The sequence below is a fragment of the Glycine max genome, chromosome 19, assembly GCF_000004515.6.
Source record: "Glycine max cultivar Williams 82 chromosome 19, Glycine_max_v4.0, whole genome shotgun sequence".
Classification (NCBI taxonomy): domain Eukaryota; kingdom Viridiplantae; phylum Streptophyta; class Magnoliopsida; order Fabales; family Fabaceae; genus Glycine; species Glycine max.
The window spans coordinates 35,670,289-35,690,928 of record NC_038255.2 but is presented as its reverse complement, the minus strand read 5'-3'; the positions used below and the strand labels follow the sequence as shown (position 1 = coordinate 35,690,928).

The 20,640-nt window shown below is 36.8% G+C and overlaps 1 protein-coding gene across 1 annotated transcript in view; it reads left to right on the top strand.

Annotated features, from left to right (window-relative positions):
• Nucleotides 1-800: 800 nt before the first annotated feature.
• Nucleotides 801-20,640, top strand: part of LOC100796701 (histone-lysine N-methyltransferase, H3 lysine-9 specific SUVH4) — a 34,325-nt gene continuing 14,485 nt past the window's right edge. Inside the window, exons 1-7 of the mRNA XM_006604136.4 lie at nt 801-1,028; nt 1,120-1,701; nt 1,812-1,892; nt 7,586-7,651; nt 8,103-8,157; nt 8,343-8,452; nt 12,704-12,874. Of these exons, the coding sequence (XP_006604199.1) occupies nt 1,126-1,701; nt 1,812-1,892; nt 7,586-7,651; nt 8,103-8,157; nt 8,343-8,452; nt 12,704-12,874 (1,059 nt within the window). The 5' untranslated portion in view covers nt 801-1,028; nt 1,120-1,125. The remainder of the gene's footprint in view (nt 1,029-1,119; nt 1,702-1,811; nt 1,893-7,585; nt 7,652-8,102; nt 8,158-8,342; nt 8,453-12,703; nt 12,875-20,640) is intronic.

Here is a 20,640-nt window from a genome sequence, read left to right as displayed (position 1 = left end):
ATTATATTTTATGATGATAACCTTATGAAAAAATTGATAATCAATATGCTTACCATATAATTTAATCAAACTGAAATTAAGATTCTAATTGACAAATAATTTTAGAACAAATCTCAAATATTATGTTACTAAATTAAGATTCTAATTTAAGCAATCAAAACTTAGTATGAAGTTATCTTAATATTATTTTAGTTTTTTTTAACTGTCCATGTTATTTTTCATACAAAGACTTATTTTATTATGCTATTAACTTTTATTTGGTAAGAAATACACTTTTCTTTTTGCATACTTCTTTCATACATTGAAAGCTTTACTTGATTAATATTTTTTTAAAGGGATCAATTATTTTCTATCCTTTGTCTTTTGTTTGCTTAATACTTTTTCTTTCATATTGCTATTGCAGTTTGAGAGGATGAGGATGTCAATCAATTTAATTAGCTTTGTGATAGTGACGCTTTTATGTGTATTAGATATAAAAGTTCATCATCCAATGAATTAAATTTAATGAAACATGTGAAATGAAAATTGAGAATCAAACATTAAATAATAATTAATCTCAAATATATAAAAAGTACATATAATTAACAACCTTTGAACTGAGACCAAAAAACAACATGCCATGGGTCATGGAAGAACATCCCAACTTTCATCATCTAGTAACCCCGCATTTTCCTCATAAGGTGATCAAAATGCAGGCGGGAACTTAAAAGTGAAAAAAAAAAAAACAAAAATAACTGAAGAAAAAATAATAAATCAATTTTATTTGTATGAAATGAAATGACATATTATTATAGTAATATTATTCCCATTCCCACATATTCGGCAATGGCGCCTCTTCAGTTCACTCCCCGAGAGTGAAGCTATTATTACCCATACCACCAAAACAAAAACCCTTCTCTTCTTCCCTTCCGCAGTCTCTCTCCTCGTTATCTTTACCATCTCCAAACCCTAGAAAACTTCTAATCCAATCGAAGCAACATCAACAGCTGCAGTTCCTTCTGACGTTCGATTTCTCGGAAATCTTTCATGTTCGATTGATTGTTGTTTTCCATTTCTTCGTTCTGTTATCGATTTTTTTTTCCTTCTCACGTTATCGTTTTTTTTTTCTTTGGCTCGCAGATTTAGATGGTTCTGCAGTCTCTGGACGACGTTGTTCACCAGCACTTGATGGTTTCTACCAGGGCAGATAAGAGTCCGGGATCCAAAATCGTCGTAGCGAATGGCGGGAACGGAGCTAAGGCTGAGAAGAAGCGAAGAGAATCGGAGGATTCCATAATGCCGCTGCCGCGGAGGTCGAGTGCGAGGATTCAAGCGTTGCAGAAGGCGGAGGAGCTTTTTGCTCGTAAAAGAGTAGAGGGAGTTGAGGAGAAAGATAACTGTGACGACAACTTGACACCGGAGAAGGTGAAGGTAAAGAAGAGGAATAGAAAAAGTAGTGGCAGTGAGGAGAGTGTAGTGGTGGAAGTAGAGTTTGTTTCGCCGGCAAAGAAAAAGCGGGTTGCCTACCGCAAGTGTAAGGTGGTGGGAGAAATGAATGGAAATGGTAAAGGTGAAGAATTGAGTGGAAATGGTAAGGTGAGAAAAGTGAATGCGAAGGAGGAATTGGAAAATGCGGGAGGGGGTTTGGGGGAGAAGAGTGACTTGCTTAAGGTCAAAGAGACGATAAGACTGTTTACTAAGCATTACCTTCAATTAGTTCAGGTGAGTATGTTTTGTGTGCAGCATAAGATATTGTACTATTAATATAGTGTTTGTCTACTGTATTTATTTGTTGTTCAGTTTTGTATGAAGTTATGATTCTATATATGTAGGAAGAAGAAAAGAGGTGTGGGAAGGCAGAGGCTGAGCGAAAAGTTGCTAAAAAGGCCTCTAAAAAGGCTTCAAAATTGAAGGTTGGTGTCTAATTAACCATTAGTTGTTATTTGTTGTGGATTATAATGTTAATGTGATTGTGTCTCCCTACTCTGTTTTGGAAATAGATATTACAATGATAAAACCCTGTCTGATGTCCCTCTTTTTTTAAAAAAAGGTTATTCTTAATGATATTAATTTTATGGGTGAAAATTAAGAATTGTGATTATTGATGTTCTGCATTGTATTGCTTTTCCTTTGTTTTGGATTTGGTGGTTGCCTTGATCTGGTCTCAGCTTAACTGTCATTTTAGCTGCTACGTTTTCTAGTGATAACAGACTTTTTGCTTGGTATGACTGGACTATTGATTGCAGGTTAGAAGAATTTTCTTGCAATTTTCAAGCTGCATTTTAGTTCAGAGTATTGATAAATGTACTGTTGAGAATTCTCCACCGGGCATTCAAATATAACACATGATTAATCACATGTGTAAATATGGCTAACTTTGCCCCGCATGTGGGTAAGAGTAAATAAGTATCATTATAATTCATTTTGGGTCCAAAATTAAATCTAGATTGAAGCAAATTTGAGTAGCTTCTGTGTTGGATCCAAAATTTTGTCCTGAATTTTACTTTTAACTTGATTTTATAACAAAACGTCCAAACATAAACCACATGACTTCAAAATCAATTTTAACTAAAATCAATTTTACAAAATTAATTTCATTCAAAACCAATTTTGTCAATGCCCATCCAAACACACACTAATGCTTAAATATATCTTAAGAGTGGATTAATAGTGTCATGAGGTTATTGAAATGTCTAATGGCAGTTAACTTTCTTCATGAGGGATTAAGTGTAAATAAATGTATGTATACAATTATCAATTTGTACTTGTGGCTTTAATGATTAAATGTCTTACAAGTGGTTAATAGTTATTGAAATGTTCAATAGCAATTAACTTTGCCTCATAAGTGGGTAAGAGTAAATGAATGTTGTATAAAATAATTGATTTGTACTTACAACATTAATGGTTAAATATACTTCATAAGTGGTTAGTAGTATCATGAGACTATTGAAATGTCTAACAATGTTTACATCATAGTTGTCAAGACCGGCGTAGCGGAGCAGTGTGGCCGACCCCAAAATTGGGATAGCGGGATAGCGGATAGCGGGATGACCGCTATTGTAATGTCTTTTTATATATGTTAAATAATTAATAATATGTATGTATATAACTTCAAAAACAGAAAAATAACTTAATACATAGTTACTTAAACAAAAGTTAGTAGAAAGTCAAGCAAATAAAGGAAGCCTTAGTCCTTCTAACATAAAGCCTAAAGTAATTATAATAATAGACAAGTAGACATTAAAATTCAAATAGACAAATGCAAGTTTCTTAATACTAAATTACTAATCAGAATCTTCATTCTCTTCAAGATCCAAATCATTGTGTTGCTGAAATCCATCACTCTCACTAGCATTAGAATTGTGCTCTTCTTCCCCCTCAACTTCATCCTCTTCTTCCACTTCCACCACCTTTTTTCCTTTTTCATTTGTAGGTGCAAGTACAGCTGCTGCCTTGTTTATATGTGTTTGACTCCTTGTATTTTGTAAAGGTTCACCAACCCCAGTTGCCTCAGCAACATCTAACCAATTCAAATCATCATCATCAAAAACCAAATCATTACCAGCTTCTTCTCCTTCCAATTCTCCCAATAACCACTCATTGCTATCATCAATATCATTTAAAGCAATAGGATCAATCACATCATGACACTCAAAGCGATCTAGAAGAGCTTGATTATACTTAACATAAACCAAATCTTGAAGCTTTTGGTGCTCAAGCCTACTTCTCTTCTTTGAGTGAATCTATAATAATTTAAAAAACATGAATGTTAGTTACTTAGTTTCAATTTCAGCTTCTAAAGTTTCATAATTTAAAAAAAAACATGAATGTTAGTTACTTACATGCTCAAAGGTACTCCAATTACACTCACATCCTGATGAGCTACAAGTCAAACTTAGAACTTTAATGGCAATGGTTTGCAAGTGTGGTGTTTTTCCTCCATACAATTTCCACCACTCAGCTGTAAAATGCAATTCATATGAATTAGCATTTACACATATTATTAATTAATCATTCAAATTTATAAGTGAATTTTTCCACTTACCAGGAGATATTTCAGTCCTTGCTTTCATTGCTGCAGTCATACCAAACCTCTCCCCAGCCCTTTTATACACTAACAATTGTTTGTGAACTTCAACTACAAAATCATCATCTTCACTAAGCTTATCAATACATTTGTAGAGGCCATCCACCACTTCATTATCACTGTCAATGTTTGGATTGGTGTAAAAGAACTTTGGATTTAGATAATAACCCGCTGCATGCAAAGGGTGGTGGAGTTGGCAATCCCATCTTTTATCAATGATTGCAAGGATATCCTTATACTTCCCTTCATTGTTATTGAAAGCTCTTTGAATTGCTTCTTTGACCCTATCCATTGCTTCATAAATGAAACCCATTGCAGGTTTTTTTTCATTATCCACCAACCTTAACACACTTACAAGAGGCCCCATAGCCTTTAAAGCATAAACAACATCATTCCAAAATGATGGCATAAGAACAACATCTGTTGCTTGCTTTCCCTTGGGCTCTTTAGCTGCCTTAGACTTCAACCATTCATCTGAAGTAAACATCCTTCTAAGATTGGCCTTTTGCTTATGCAATCTTTGCAAAGTTAAGAAAGTGGTAGCAAATCTTGTAACTCCATGCCTCACTGATTCAGTTTTTTGTGTGAATTTCCTCATGGTGTTCAAAGCCAATGTATGGTTGTAAATGTAGCCTACAAGCTTGATGCCTCTCTGTATAACCCTTTTTACTTTTGGGATCTTTCCAATATCTTCTAGCAACAAGTCAAGACAATGTGCAGCACATGGAGTCCAAAATATTTTTGGTCTCGTGACTTGTAAAATTTTACCTAAAAAGACCAAAATCAATAAACTTGTATGAGTAGTGTAACAATTAAAAGTTATAACTACAAAAAAAAAAACTTCATTAAGTATGATTGAATTCTCACCCGCCAACACATAATTACTTCCATTGTCCGTCACCACTTGAATAACATTCTTTTCTCCAATCTCCTCAACAAAGCTATCCAAAAGCTCAAAGATCTTCTGACCAGTCTTCATGTATTCAGAAGCATCCACACTCCTCACAAATTGTGTTCCCAACGAACAATTTACCAAAAAGTTAATCAAAGTTCTATTCTTCCTATCCGTCCAACCATCTGACATAATTGAACACCCATATTTGATTCGCTTCTCCTCATGACCCCTCAATAAGCCCTTCGTGTATTCCAACTCTTTTTTAAGGAGTGGAACTCTCAATTCATGATAGCTTGGAGGCTTTAAATGAGGACCATAGGTTCCAATCGCCTCAATCATCAACTTGAGACTTTTTGATTTAGCAACATTGAATGGTATTCCATTCCTAAAAAAGAAACGAGCAATGTACTGAACTGCTCTGTCTCTTGCAGCCTTGTTATAAGTTTCATTTACACTTGATTGTCTCATGGTTTTTCGTAATTTGATACTTTCTTTAGGTGCTTTGGAGAACAAAAAATCAATAGGGCCTTTTTTAGTTGTGATCCTCTTATTGGAAGCAGTTGAGGAGGCTTCATTTGATGTTGTTGGACGCTTTTTTCCACTTTTAAGTCTTGCAATCTCTAGGATCCCATCTTCCTCTTCCTCGTCTTCTTCTTGCATTGCCTCCATGTATGCTGCAGTTTCAGCTATTTTCTTCTCATAAGCAGCAATCATTTCTAATTTAACATCCTCCGGTACTTTTTTACAAGAACCCACATCTCCTTTTATTTGAAGTTGATGTCTTTTTGCTCTAGAAATTCCTCTCGTAGTCGTTTTGTGACAAAAATCACAGGTTACACTCTTCCTGTTATTTTTATCCTTTAAACTGTTCCATTTCCAAAAGGCATCTACCCTATCACCGGTAGGCTTGAACAACGAAGACCCCTCTGAATTCAACATTCTAGTAGACTAAAGCACTGCAACCAAATAAAAAATTACATAAAATTCTGCTTTCTATTATGTAAATAAATAGTGTCACTCCCTAATGCTAGAGTTCTTACTTGAACAACAAAAATTTGTGAACTAATTGACACAAACCATTCACAGTTACAGCCAAAGCCAAAAATTAGTAAGTAACAAGGTAAAAATTAATTATCAAAAAATTAATTAGTAAGTAACAAGGTAAAAATTGATCATCAAAAAATTAATTAGTAAGTAACAACTATGGCTGAGACTCTTTTTAAATTCTTTGGCTTTCATTTTCTGCACACATGCATCAACAGGTGGTGGATAATAAGTTAATAACTAGACAATTCTAGAATCTAGACAGGTGGTGGATAATAAGCCCTCACATGACAGGTGGTGGATAATAAGTTAATAACTAGTTACACTCTTCCACAAATCTTAATCAAAGCCATCGCACTACCCTGATGCACCCTCTTCCAAATTATTTTTTAAATGTATTCCATCTCATTCTGTGTATCTTCCACAACCCCATTATATAACAGACCCTCCATATTCAAAATGGTGCCTTTCACTCCCAGCAACAAATTGCAACAATCAACAAGTAGTCCAACCCGAATAAACATGATGGGAAAAATGAATTCAATTCATATAAAATAAAAATCACAGCGCCCGCAGACCAAAAAAATTCTCTTCGTTGTCTTCCTCACCTCAAGCAAGGGGGTGGCGGCGCGGCGCAGTGACGGGGTCGTCGGAGTGCAGAGTCGTCGCCGGAGTTGCCGGACGGGGTCGTCGGAATCGCCGAATGGAGTTGCCGGAGTCGCAGGTCGAGGTTGCAGTTGCAGCGCAACTTCAATGGAGAAATCGAGAAAGGGTTTCTCGAGCAGTTTGGAGAACAGATCGGGGAGGGAGCTTCAATGGCCAGGTAATACAAAAAAAAAAAAGGCAAAAATACACTTTCTCGCATTAAGTGAGGGCATTTTTGGCCGTCAGTGTAGCGCGCGAAGTTTTGCGTCGAGATCCCGCCCCGCGCCGCGCCGCCGCTACTCTGAACCGCCCCGCTTCTCCTGCCTTCGTCGCGGTAGGGTGCCGCGCCGCGCCGCCGCGATAGCGGCCGCGACGGCCGCTATTAACATTCTAGGTTTACATGTGTCTTAAAAGTGGTTAATTGGGCTGGGTGGATGCTGGGTTTTCAATTTTAGCTGGACATTTATAATGTTTCTTTATTTTATTATTAAACTAAAATAGTATAGCATAGCTTATGGGTCTGTCCAGTGTTTAGTTATTGCGCTGCTCTCTATTTTGCCTCTTTTTTCTTCCAACTTTAAGATGAAATTTTTTTCATCATGCATGTTTTGTCTTTGAAAATCTAGTATGCCTGAATAGTTTGTAGTTAAATGTGGTCAGGCTGATTTTTTAATTCAGAGTTATTAGTTAATACTTCAAAGCTAGAAATTATTTTTTCCTTTCTCAGTCAAACGGTAAAGCGCCTGGCAATTGGAGTCAAATGGTAAAGCTAGAAGCTCTTGCTTTTATTAGCAATGTGTTTAAATGTCCTTGGGGAGCTTTACATCTTACTAATTGTATACTGAAATTTAAACTGAAAGCTTTACTGATTATTTTTTCTTTGTTAATTGTTTTACTATAACCTAACTACAAAGCTTCACCAATTAATCTTGTAGAAAGGTGCTCCAACTGAAGAATCAAAGAGCACTGCTAAACGACCAGATCTAAAGGCCATAAGCAAGGCAAGTGAAAATTCAATGGCTTTATTTTTTCCATAGAATATTGATTACAAGTCTTGGGATTTTTTTTCTGTGATGATCTAGATAGGATTTTGCTCTTCTGATACTTGTCATAGCATTGCCATTAAATTTCACTATCCAAATTTGTTACCATTTATTTTCTTTTTTCTTTATAGTGATGGATGCTTAATATCTTATCAATGTATTTTGTTAATAAGTTAATTATGAGCCATATCTTTGAAACAATTCAATGGACTATTTTAAAAGTCTGAAAAAAATCAACTCTTTTTTTTTTTTAAAAAAATGTGTGTAAATGTATTAATTTATTAATGTAATTTATACTATTATTTGTTTTGATTTGATTAATTGCATTAATTGAAATCAATTTAATTATACTTTCTAAGATGTACTTGTTTTCTTTTAACACTATCTTCAATTTGGGGATTTTTGGCAGATGATGGAAAATAATGAGATATTGTATCCTGAGAAAAGAATTGGCAACATTCCAGGTTGGTAGCCAATAGCCATCGTACATTGCTATTATTCTTGGCTTATATAACTGAATGGATTTAATCTATTTGCTGTCTCCTAACACTGATAGATGTTTCTCTTAAATAATAACTCGTTATTTGCTTGATCAACTCCTGTGCTGATAGTTCCTTATTCAGTTGTCTTAATTTTCTTGTAATGGTAGGTATTGAGGTTGGATATCAGTTCTATTCTCGTGCTGAAATGGTTGCAGTTGGCTTTCATAGCCACTGGTTAAATGGCATTGATTATATGGGCCAGAGCTATGCCAAAGCGGTAATGGTATTTCTTGCTATGCTGTATTTATTTATTTGTACTTATAAGTGTATAAGGAGTATACATTACTCGAAGTGTGTTTTTTTACTTTCTAGTAATAAGCTGTTAGTCTAGCTACTGTAGTTAGTAGTTAGTTTGTTATTAGTTAGTAGTTAAGTCTGTTAGTCAATGACAGCTTAGTGACAGCTGTATCAACTAAGGTTAGTTGACAGTTAGTATAGTTGACTGTTATCTCAACTATATAAACTGTTTTGTAATCTGTTATGATTTGGGTTGAATAATACTGATTTCTCAATCTCTCAAATTCTCTCAACTCTATTATGGTATTCAGAGCTTAGGTCAAAACCTAAACTTTTTGTTCATGGCTTCCGCATCAATTCCTACTCCGGTTTCTTCTCCTTACTCCCCACTCTCGCAACCAACTCCGTCAGTGAACTCTTAGATTGCTAGTTCCTCAAAGAACTTTGTGCATTCTATTTCTCAGAAGTTGAATGCGAAGAATTATCTCCTTTGGATTCAACAGATTGAACCTGTTATTCGTAGTCATCATCTTGAAGGCTACATAATTAATTCGAGAAATATGCTTCGATTGAAGATCACAATGCTGATAAAGGCACCAGTGAGTGTAGTGTTTGGCAACAAGATCAAATTCTTCTTGTGTGCTTGCAATCCACCATCTTCAGCAACATTCTTCTGTGAGTCATCGGATGTCAATCATCGTGGCAACTTTGGGATCGGATTTAATCACACTTTCAATCTCTAATGCGAGCTAAGTTTCATGAAGTTTGTAATGAGCTTCAAAATCTTTCACTTGATAACTGCTCTAATTATCTTTTGCATGATTAGACACTTGTTAATGAGCTTACTTCGATTGGTGAAACTGTTTCCAATTTTGAACATCTTGACCTAATTCTCGATGGTCTTCTTGATGAGTATGAGTCATTTGTTTCTCTTGTTACTATTCGATTTGATCCGTTTATTGCTGATGAAGTTGAAACATTGTTGCTTGCACGTGAAGTGTGCATTGAGCAATCTTGTTAGACAGCTTTAGGTTCTATTAATCTTACTCAAGGTTTAGGATCTGTTAATCTCAACTTTGGAAGGTCTTCTCTCGATAATTCCGTTAATCCAAATTCTGCAGTCTCTGAACCCTAATTCTCAAGCTCAGGTTAATTTGACCACTTAGACCTCTTCTTAGGCCGTGTTTGGTTTTCAAAGCAGATTTTGAAAAGGCTTACGATTCAGTCTCTTGGGATTTTCTGTTATATATGTTGAGGAGGATGGGTTTTTGTGAAAAATGGATATTATGGATTGAGGGCTGCCTAAAATTAGCTTCTATCTCCATATTGATTAATGGCAGCCCTTCATCCGAGTTCACCCTACAAAGAGGCCTAAGACAAGGGGACCCATTAGCTCTGTTATTATTCAACGTTGTTGCGGAGGGACTAAATGGACTGATGAGAGAGGCGACAAAGAAAAATCTGTTTCAAGGCTTCTTAGTGGGTAGAAATGAGGTGGAGGTTAGCATATTACAATATGCAGATGATACACTCTTTTTTGGGAAAGCATCCATGGAAAATGTTAAAGCGATAAAGGTGATTTTGAGAAGCTTCGAAATTGTCTCAGGCCTCAAAATTAATTTCTCAAAGAGTAGTTTTGGGACAATTGGGATGTCAAAGAGTTGGAAGGTGGATGCTGCTAGGTATTTAAATTGCAGGTTATTGGCCATACCATTTCTATATCTGGGCCTCCCAATTGGGGCAAATCCAAGGTGGCCCAACACATGGGATCATGTAGTCAAGAAATGTGAGAGAAAATTGGCAAAATGGAAGCAAAAGCTATTATCTTTTGGGGGAAGGGTAACACTCATAAAGTCTGTCCTAAATTCTATTCCTATATATTTTTTTTTATCTTTTTTCAGGGCTCCAAATAAAATTCTGGACAAATTGGTGTGGATTCAAAGACGATTTGTGTGGGGCGGAGGTGTGGAGGAGAAGAAGATAGCATGGGTAAAGTGGGAGTCGGTGTGCCTAAAAAAGGAGAAAGGTGGAATAGGGATCATGGACTTGAGGAAGTTTAACTATGCACTCCTTGGAAAGTGGTTCCATAACAAAGGAGAATTATGGGCTAGAATATTGGACTCAAAATATGGCGATTGGAGAAATTTGGAGGAAGCAACAAGGGGCAGTAGAGTATCAACATGGTGGAAGGATATAAATATCATAGATCGTTCAGGTGCAGATGGCAGCGTTTTCGATAAAGGGATAAAATGGAAAGTGGGGTGTGGAGAAAAGGCCAAATTTTGGGAGGATGGATGGAAGGAGGATGGAGTACCATTTAAGTTGAAATACCCCACACTTTTCTCCATTTCCAAACAGCAACAACATCTCATAAAGATGATGGGCAACTTCATAACTACAGGTTGGGAATGGGACTTTAAATGGAGAAGGCAACTTTTCGATGATGAGATGGAGATGGCTGTAAAGTTTTTAGAAGATCTAGAAGGTATCAACATCCACCCGGATCGAGAAGACAAGTGGATTTGGAAGGAAGATGCATCGGGTGTCTATATAGCATGGAGTGGGTACAAGAAGCTTATGTTAGCCCAAACTGATGAAAATCAGGATGGTGTTTTTACTGAGTTGTGGAAGGTCAAGGCTCCTAGCAAAGCTGTGTTCTTCGCGTGGAGACTACTCAGGGATAGATTACCAACAAAAATGAACCTGCGCAGGAGAAATGTGGAAATAAATGATCCCACATGTCCATTCTGCAAATATAAAGATGAGGATGCAACACATCTCTTCTTTAGCTGCAACAAAATAATGTCACTCTGGTGGGAATCAGTATCGTGGACAAACACTTTAGGACCATTTCCACAAATCCCGAGAATGCATTTCCTCCAGCATGTGGTTTGGAATCAAAATGGATCTAGTTCTCAGATTTGGAAATGCTGGTGGATCTCCTTGACCTGGAGTATTTGGCAGCATCGAATTAACATTGTTTTTGAAGGGGACAGTTTTAATGGTAGTAAGATACCGGAGGATGCAGTTTTTCTTTGCTGGACTTGGCAAAAAAATCTGAATAAAGACTTTGACGTGTCGTTTCATTACTGGTCCAGCAATATGAAAGAGACATTTATGTGACTAGGGTGGGACTCTATATGTATTTTGGTAGCTATGGGCCAAGCAAACTGTTAGAATTATGGTTTCCTAATTCAATTTACATACTCTGTATTAGGGAACCATAGTCCTGCTATATTTGGCCCAATGTGTAATTTCAATAGTACAACTTGTACTGATTAACATATAATACAATATTATTTTCACTGAGTAAAAAAAATCAAGGTACAGAAGGAGAACAAGACAGAACAAATGTTTAAGTCACAAAACAACTTTTTGTTCTATGCATTGTTTGGTGAACACAAATAAAACAATATAAAATACTATAATATCCTTTTTAATTTTAAGATAATATATTGTTTTATATAGAAGCACTTTGTGAAGGCAGACTACATGTAGGCATATATTATACTCCCTTGCAAAGCCATTGGATGTAGTTGAATCTCCTCCTTGCTGATGCTGCAGGAGTATAGTTCTCTAGTCCAAATTAGTGTTGTTTTTACCTTTTTTTTCCTTGTTATTCTCCTAAAAAAATAAATCAATAAGTATTATGGGGCATGGGAAGACGAATTGTGGGATGTAAATTAAACCCAAAATGCCAAAGCAATTTAATTAGTTGGAGCACCACTCCGATCTTTCTTAATTGAGAAAATGGAAGACAAATAGAAGGGAGAGGTGAGAGAAAGAGAAAAGAGAGTGGGGAAAGAGACGTGGGGGAGGGAAAAGTGGGCTTTTTTTGTCTTGAGTATTTTGTGCAGGGGACAAAAAGTTGTCCCCTGGTTTAGTAAGTTGCAAAATTTTAGATTTTTGTTCAGTACTGTTCTTATTTGTGCTTTCCTTTAACTAGTATCTTAAACAAATACTGGACAAATATTTAGCAAAACAAATGCACCCTTAAAGATAGGAGTGAAAAGTTAGTCATAAGATGGAAAAATAGTAGTCTGTTATTTAAGGGAATAAAGTAATATTGGGAGGTTTTTTTTAATTGTAATTGGTTTTTGAAAAAATAGCTCTTTCTTGTATTGCCTTTTCTTTCACTAAATTGAATACATATTCAGAATTTGATTGGAATTTCTTATCATTCATATAAACCTATGCTCCTTGTTCCCTTTTTTTTCTTTTGTTGTCACAGTGCAGCTATGAACTTCCAGTTGCTGTTGCCATTGTTATTTCGGGCATGTATGAGGATGATCTGGATAATGCTGAGGATGTTGTGTACACTGGTCAAGGTGGGCATAATCTGACTGGTGATAAGCGTCAAATTCGGGATCAAAAGTTGGAGCGTGGTAACCTGGCTCTCAAGGTTTGCCTTTTTATTGACCTCTGACCTGCTTAACTAACACTAACTCCCTGGTCCTAGTGAGGTGCACTTAGCCAAAGCTAACAGCCCTTACAATCATTTTCATGCTGTCTAACACTAGATGGGCGCTGTTAACAAAAGCTAACATCCCTTACAATCATTTTACAAAACTGTTTTCACAGTTGTACAATTACGTACTCCAATACCCCCCTCAAACTCAAGGGGAAGAGTTTTCAGAAGAAACACTCTTTACATAGAGTTTGCCTCCAAGAGCTTCAAATCTTGATGCAGAAAGATGCTTATTCAGAACATCAGCCCACTGATTCAGAGCTGGAATATGGACAATAGAGAGCTGCTTGGCCAGAATCTTCTCTCTTACAAAAAATACATCAATTTCCATGTGTTTTGCACGACTGTGAAATACTGGATTGTGTGCAATAAAGATAGCACTCTGATTATCACAGAAGATTACAGGAATTGTAAATGGAACTTGTAATTCTGTCAGTAGAGTATGAATCCAAGTTAACTTGGTGGAAGTTTGAGCTATGTTGCGATATTCAGCTTCAATGCTGAACCTGGCAATAACTTTTTGTTTGCGAGACCACCAAGATATTAAATTTGGACCAATAAATATAACAGTCCCTGAGGTGGAGCACCTGTCATCCATATTAGATGCCCAATCAGCATCACAAAAAGCTTGACTAATCAAGAGCTTTGTAACAGAATTAGTTGAAGAAGCAGACCATGAAACAAAGTGCCTTTGAGATACCTTAAAATTCTTTTCCCCACTACCCAGTGAGAGTCCAGAGGGGCAGCCATAAATTGACAAACTTTATTGACAGCAAAGCTGATTTTAGGTCTTGTAAGGGTAGCATATTGTAATGCACTAACTACAGATCTGTATAGAGTTGGATCAGCACCATGTCTTAACAACTTGCAGTTGGAGACCATTGGAGAAGAAATCAAATGAGCTTCAACCATGTGAGTTTTGTGAAGTAAATCAAGAATGTATTTACTTTGAGTGGTCAGGATAGAATTGTTGGACAGATACTTGATTTCCAAACCCAAGAAATAATCTAAATGACCAAGTTGCTTGAGTGAGAATGCAATGTTTAGTCTGTTTGTGAGCTGCTGAATCAAAGTGGTTGAGCTACCTGTGAGAATTATATCATCCACATAGACCAAAAGGTAAACAACATGCATTTGCTGCCGATAGATAAATAGGGATGAATCACTCTTGCTCCCAACAAAACCAAACTAGAGCAGAGTAGACTTCAGCCTGTCAAATCATTGCCTTGGAGCCTGTTTAGGCATAGGTAGCTTTGTTGAGCTTGCAGACTAAAGACTTATCTGCAACTTCAAAACCAGGAGACTATATCATAAAGATAGATTCATCAAGAGACCCATTTAGAAAAGCATTGTTCACATCAAGTTGAAACAACTTCCACTCATAGGATAGAGCAAGAGTGAGAATAATTCAAATAGTGATAGACTTGATCACGGGAGAAAAAGTTTCATGAAAATCAAAACCATAAACTTGATGAAACCCCTTAGCTACTATCTTGCTTTGAACCTGTTAATGGAACCATCAACATTTTCCTTTACCCTGAAAACCCATTTACAACCAATGACCTGTCTATTAGGAGGTAATGGTACTAAGTCCCAAGTATTATTCTTCTGCAAGGCATCATACTCTTGCTGCATAGTAGTAAGCTAATTTGTATTTTCCAAAGCTTGTTTCATAGTTTTAGGCTCAGAATGGGTAAGAAACAGGTAGTCAAGGATTGTGAATTCCAGATTTAGACCTTGTTTGCATAGGGTGAATATTCATTGGTATACAATTGGGTACAGAAACAGACTCTGAAGTGGATGTAGCAAGGGTAGTAGACTCTAAAATTTGAGGCTGAACAGATGTAGGTGCAGAGGAAGTGGATGATTGAGGTACTAAAATAGTGGTGATAGGGGAATGAGCAGGTAAAGGAGAATATCCAGGGGGAACAAGAGGAACAAAAGTTGAATTAGCAGGTGACATTTGAGATGTTTGAGGGATAGAGCTAACAAAAGGTGGAGAAAGGTTAGGATTGAGACTAAAGTAGGAATCAAGACTTTTAGTGGAGTTAGAGGAAGAGGGAAACAAATCAGAATAGGGAAATCTTAACTTATTAAACAAAGCATACTTGGAAATGTAAACTCTACCAGATGAAGACAAAACATTTGTAACCCATGTGAGAAGAGGAATAACCTAGAATAAACACTCTTGAGATTGAAAATTAAGTTTGTGTATGGTAGGGTCTTAGTAAAGGAAAACAGGCACATCCAAAAGTTTTAAGAAAATGATAATCAGGATCCTTAGTAAACAATGTAACAAAAGGAATAGCAAATTTGAGGAAAGTAGTGGGAAGCCTGTTAATTAGATAGACAACTATAGAAAAGGCATAATCCCAAAACTGCAATGGTAAAGAGGCATGATGTAACAATGTAAGGCCCAAATCAACTATATATCTGTTTTTTCTTTCAACAACACCATTTTGGTAATGAGTGCGGGGAAATATTAGTCTGTGAGAGATGCCAAAGGAGGCTAGAAGAGCAGAGAAAGGTCTGTACTCACCTCCCTAATTAGATTGAATACTCTTGATTTTGGTGTTAAGCTGTAGTTCAACCATTGACTTGAAAGTTTGGAAAACAGAAATGGTTTCAGCCTTGGACTTTCTAGGAAATATTCAGGTGTACCTAGGGAAAGCATCAATGAAGGAGACATAATATGTATAACCAGCATGAGGTAACATGAGAAGGTCCCTACAAATTTGTGAAAATAAGCTCTAGAGGGGAGTAAATAGAAGCAGAACTGTGAGAAGGTAATCTATGTGATTTGCCCATACAACAACAGGAACAAAAGCTTGTGGAATTTTTATTCAATGGAGAAATGTTACAATAAGTGAGAACAGTTTTCATTACATGATCATTAGGGTGCATTAACCTAGCATGCTAGAGGTTAGCAACACTGGAAGAAGCAACAATAGAATTGGAAACTATACTAGAGCTATTATTAACAGTAGCAGCTGAACTAGGGAAGCCAACATTTGAAACAGGGAAGGGTTGTCTTGAAGCTTGAGATTGTAAAAAGAATAAAGTCCATCAGCACCAACAACTCCTTGAAGAAGATCTTATTGGTCTCCTGAGATTTCACAAGACATAAATGAGGATGAAATTCAAAGAAATCAGAGTTATCATTGGCAAATTGACTCACACTTAATAAATTTTTCGAAATTGAAGGAACATGTAGTAATTTGTGAAGTTTAAAAGTTATGCCAACATCATTAGGAGACACAAAAGATGAGGAACCGGTATTAGAAATACTTAAACCTCTACCATTGCCTGTGAAGATTCGATTGGGTCCATCAAAATTGGTGAACTGTTTAATATTCAGTGAGTCACCAATCACATGAAAACTGGCTCTAGAATCTGAAATCTTGGTGGAGCTAGTTGGACCATTCCCATGAGAGGACGAATTTGTGAGCATGGCATTGGGTTGGTTGTGGCTTGGAACATTGGTCTTAGAATTGGGATTAACCCAGGTATTGGAGGTTCTGGCTGAACTAGTGGAGTAAGGGAGGGGTTGAAGTGTGGTAGGATAAAGAAAAGTTAGAGATTCATGGGGTTGAAAATTCATCAGTCCTAAAATGGAAAACATTAGCAGGATGCCCATATTTGAGACCAATTTGACATTGGAAGTTAGCAAACCGTCCAATGCTGCATCCTCTACCAAAGCCACCACCATTGCGTCCGACAACTCGGTAAAAAAAAAGCATTGCAACCACCGTTGCGGCCATACAAACCTCGAGAACCACTAGAATTACTAGTTTTGTAAGCGTTTGGATGCGGACAACCTAGAGTGTAGTTTAACAACGTAGAACTTATCACCTGTGCATCTCTGTTGTAGGGATGGGTTGAAGTGTGGTAGGATAGAAAAAGGTTAGAGATTCATGGGGCTGAAAATTCGTATCAGTCTTGAAATGGCAAACATTAGCAGTATGCCCATATTTGAGGCAAATTTGACACTGGAAGTTAGCAAACCGTCAAATGCTGCATCCTTTGCCAAAGCCGCCACCACTGCGTCTGGCACCTCGGTCAGAAAAAGCACCATGACCACCGTCGCGGCCATACGAACCTTTAGGAACACCAGAATCACCAGTTTTATGAGCGTTTGGATGCGAATAACCTTGAGTGTAGTTTAAAGATGTAGAACTTATCTCCTGTGCATCTCTATTGTAGCGTGTTAGCCGAGTTTCATGACCATAGAATAAAGCTTCTATCTCTGTGATGGATGGAGTGCACATCTTACTCTCGATTATAGAGATCAATGGCGCGTAATCTGACGGTAATCCTTCGAAGAGGGCATCAACATATTCCTCGTGACGAATAGGAATGCCAACGCTAGCAAGTTCATAAACATATCCTTTGATTTTGCGTAATTACTCGTTAATCGACTTGCCGTCACGAGTAACTACACGCATTGCAGTGCGAAACTGTCGCACACGGGATTTCCTATGAAGGCTAAAGTACTTGTGAATTTTATCCCAAACTTGATAGGAGTGATTGGATCCAAGAACGCGCGATAATACATATTTGGAAAGAGTAGATTGTAGCCAAACAAGGAGCGTTTGGTCTTGAACCTCCTAGGCTTCATAGGCAGGGTTGACGCGATTTGCAATTTGATCCTCCTCTATGAGATAACGAGGTAGAACAACTGGATTAACAACAAAACGCTGCAACTTGTGTGATTTGATAAGCGGTTCAACATGTTGATGCCAGTGAAGATAATTTGAGTCATCAAGTTTTTCCACAATGGAGTTGGGAAACAATTGAGAATCAGAGTTCGAAGGAGCTTAAGCCATGAACACACTGAGTTGAATCTTGTGAAGGAACGATGATTACGAAAAAATGGCTCTAGATACCATGTTCAATAAACTGAGAGAGAAAAGTAGAGAGAAAATTGAAGAAATGTGTAACTGATATTATTGATCTAAAAAGTTAGTTAGAGTTAGTTACAACAGAGGTATATATAGACCTCTGACCTGTTAAACTAACACTAACAGATTCTAACTCCCTGATCCTAGTGAGGTGCAGTTAGCCAAAGCTAACAGCCCTTACAATCATTTTACTGCTATCTAACACTAGATGGGTGCTGTTCTAACAGCCCTTACAATCATTTTACAAAACTATTTTCACAATTGTACAATTACATACTCCAATATCTCTCAATACCTTTGAATTTTGTTAATAATTTGTTGTTTTTCTCAGTAGTATAATTGATGATTAATTTTGCTGTCTGTGTTATTGAATGATGAGAATTATGGTTTTGTTCCATGGGAAGGTTATGCCATTGTTTGTAAATTATCTGCAGTTCTATGGAATGTAAGTAGAAATTTGTAAATTTGTTTTTGTAGGTGAGGTTGATTGTTTGGATCACACTGTCATTGGGTTTGGTTAAAAACAAAATTCTTAGGGATGTTATTCAACATGAGAGATCCTATTTAATGATTTCCTCTAGTGTCCTTATTGGTCGTCTTTTATCTTTTTTCACATGCTTAAAATTGTGTAATCTACTGTTCTTTCTGAGGCCTATAGTAGATTTCTTTGCAAATGTCAAAACCACCTTAGTCGATTTTCTAATATCTTTTTCTCAATGAGTTTTTAAACAAAATATCTTTGTATATAATATTTTTTGTATCTTGTTCCTTTTTGTGTGACCACACATCCACCTTAGTTTAACACTTTCTACCATTGAGCATATTTGGTCATATAATAGTACGAAAAATCTTCCCTGAGTTTGGTAGGTACTTTAAAGTCACAAATAACCCATGTCGTCTTTCTCCATTTCAATCAATTAGCTTGTATCTTATGTGATATTTGAGTATCTTACTCCTACACAGGAGTTCTTCTCTTTGTATTGTGACTTGTATAGTTGTTACTACTACTGTTTAGTTAGTTAACAGTTAACTGTTTGTATTGCTCTGATACCATATTGAGTTTCTGTTATTGATTCTAAATGAGAAAAGTTAGTTACAACTGTTTGGATCTCTCTATATGTAGAGAGACCAATAGATAACAGAAAGCTAACCACAGTAGTTAACAAATCATGGCTAACTGTTAACTAACTAAACAGCAGTAGTGACAGTTGTACAAGGCCAATACAAAAGAGAAGAACTCCTGTGTAGGAGTAAGGTACTCTAAAATTGGTAGGAGAAAGCCTTGGTGAGGATGTTAGCATACTGCAGATGAGCTGGAACATACACAACCTGAAGCAGCTTACTAAGCACTTTTTCCCTAACAAAGAACAGATCAAGCTCCATATGCTTGGTCCTGGCATGCAGAACTGGATTGTGAGCTAGGGAAACTGTACTTTTGTTATCACAATGGATAACAGGAATAGTGTGTTGAGCCTGAAGTCCAGACAAAAGAGACCGGAGCCAAGACACTTCAGCAGTAACCAATGCAAGACTCCTATATTCAACTTCAGTGTTGGACCGGACCACAACAATTTGCTTCTTGGATCACCAAGAAATTAGATTAGGACCAAAGAAAAAACCAACTCCAGAAGTGTATCTTCTGTCATTAAGGTCAACAACCCAATCTGCAACACAATATGCTAAGATAAATTCTGGCGGGTGAGCAAGTTCCTTCAATGGACAACCTAGTAGCTAGGCTTCTTTGTGTTCCTACTTTGGTGAGGTGAAAACTCAACTGTAGCAGCTGAAACTTCAGCAACATCTACTGAAACATCAGCCATGGTGGCATTTCGTGGAAGAGGAGGTCGTGGAAATAGAGGAAAACACAATAGAGGTGGACATCCTCAATGTACATATTGCAAAAAGCCTGGTCATACTCAAGAAAAGTGCTATGCCTTGCATGGTTATCTTGACAATGTAGCACATGTCGCCAAATCTGAAAAATCGAAATCCAAATTTTTTGATGAGGAGTATCAGGACTATCTGAGGCTGAAATCCAATAGTCAAGCCCATTCCTCTTCAGGGCCAAGTGTCTCAACAACTTGTATTTCTCAATCTATGGATGGTCAAAATCCATGGTTAATTGACTCAGGTGCCTCTGATCATATTTCTGGCAATAGCTTTTTGTTCTCATCTATCTTTCCACCTAAATTTCCTCATCTTGTTACTTTAGCAAATGGGTCCAAAGTTGCCTCTCAAGGAATTGGTCAAGTTCTCCTTTCTTCTTCCTTAAAATTAAATTCTATTTTGTACATTCCAAATTGTCCTTATAACTTAATTTCTCTGAGCCAATTGACTCACTCTTTAAATTGTTCAATAACGTTTAATGTTGATTCCTTTATCATACAAGAACGAGGTACAGGCTGTCTGATTGGCGCAGGGCATGAATCACGAGGCCTTTATTATCTCAAATCCAACTCATTCGTGTCCTGTTTTGCAGCCTCTTCTCCAAAACTTTTGCATGACCGTTTAGGTCACCCTAGTTTGACAAAATTGAAGATCATGGTTCCTAGTCTTAGCAACTTCAGAAGTTAAAATGTGAGTTGTGCCAATTAGGCAAACATGTTATCCTCTTTCCCTAGACAAACTGAAAAAAGATGTAACTCGGTTTTCTCTACCATTCATTTAGATATTTGGGGACCAAGCCAAGTAACATCTTTTGGTTTCAGATATTTGTAACCTTTATCGATGAATACTCTCGATGTACTTGGGCTTACCTAATAAAAGAGATCTACACTTTTGTCCATCTTCAAGTCCTTT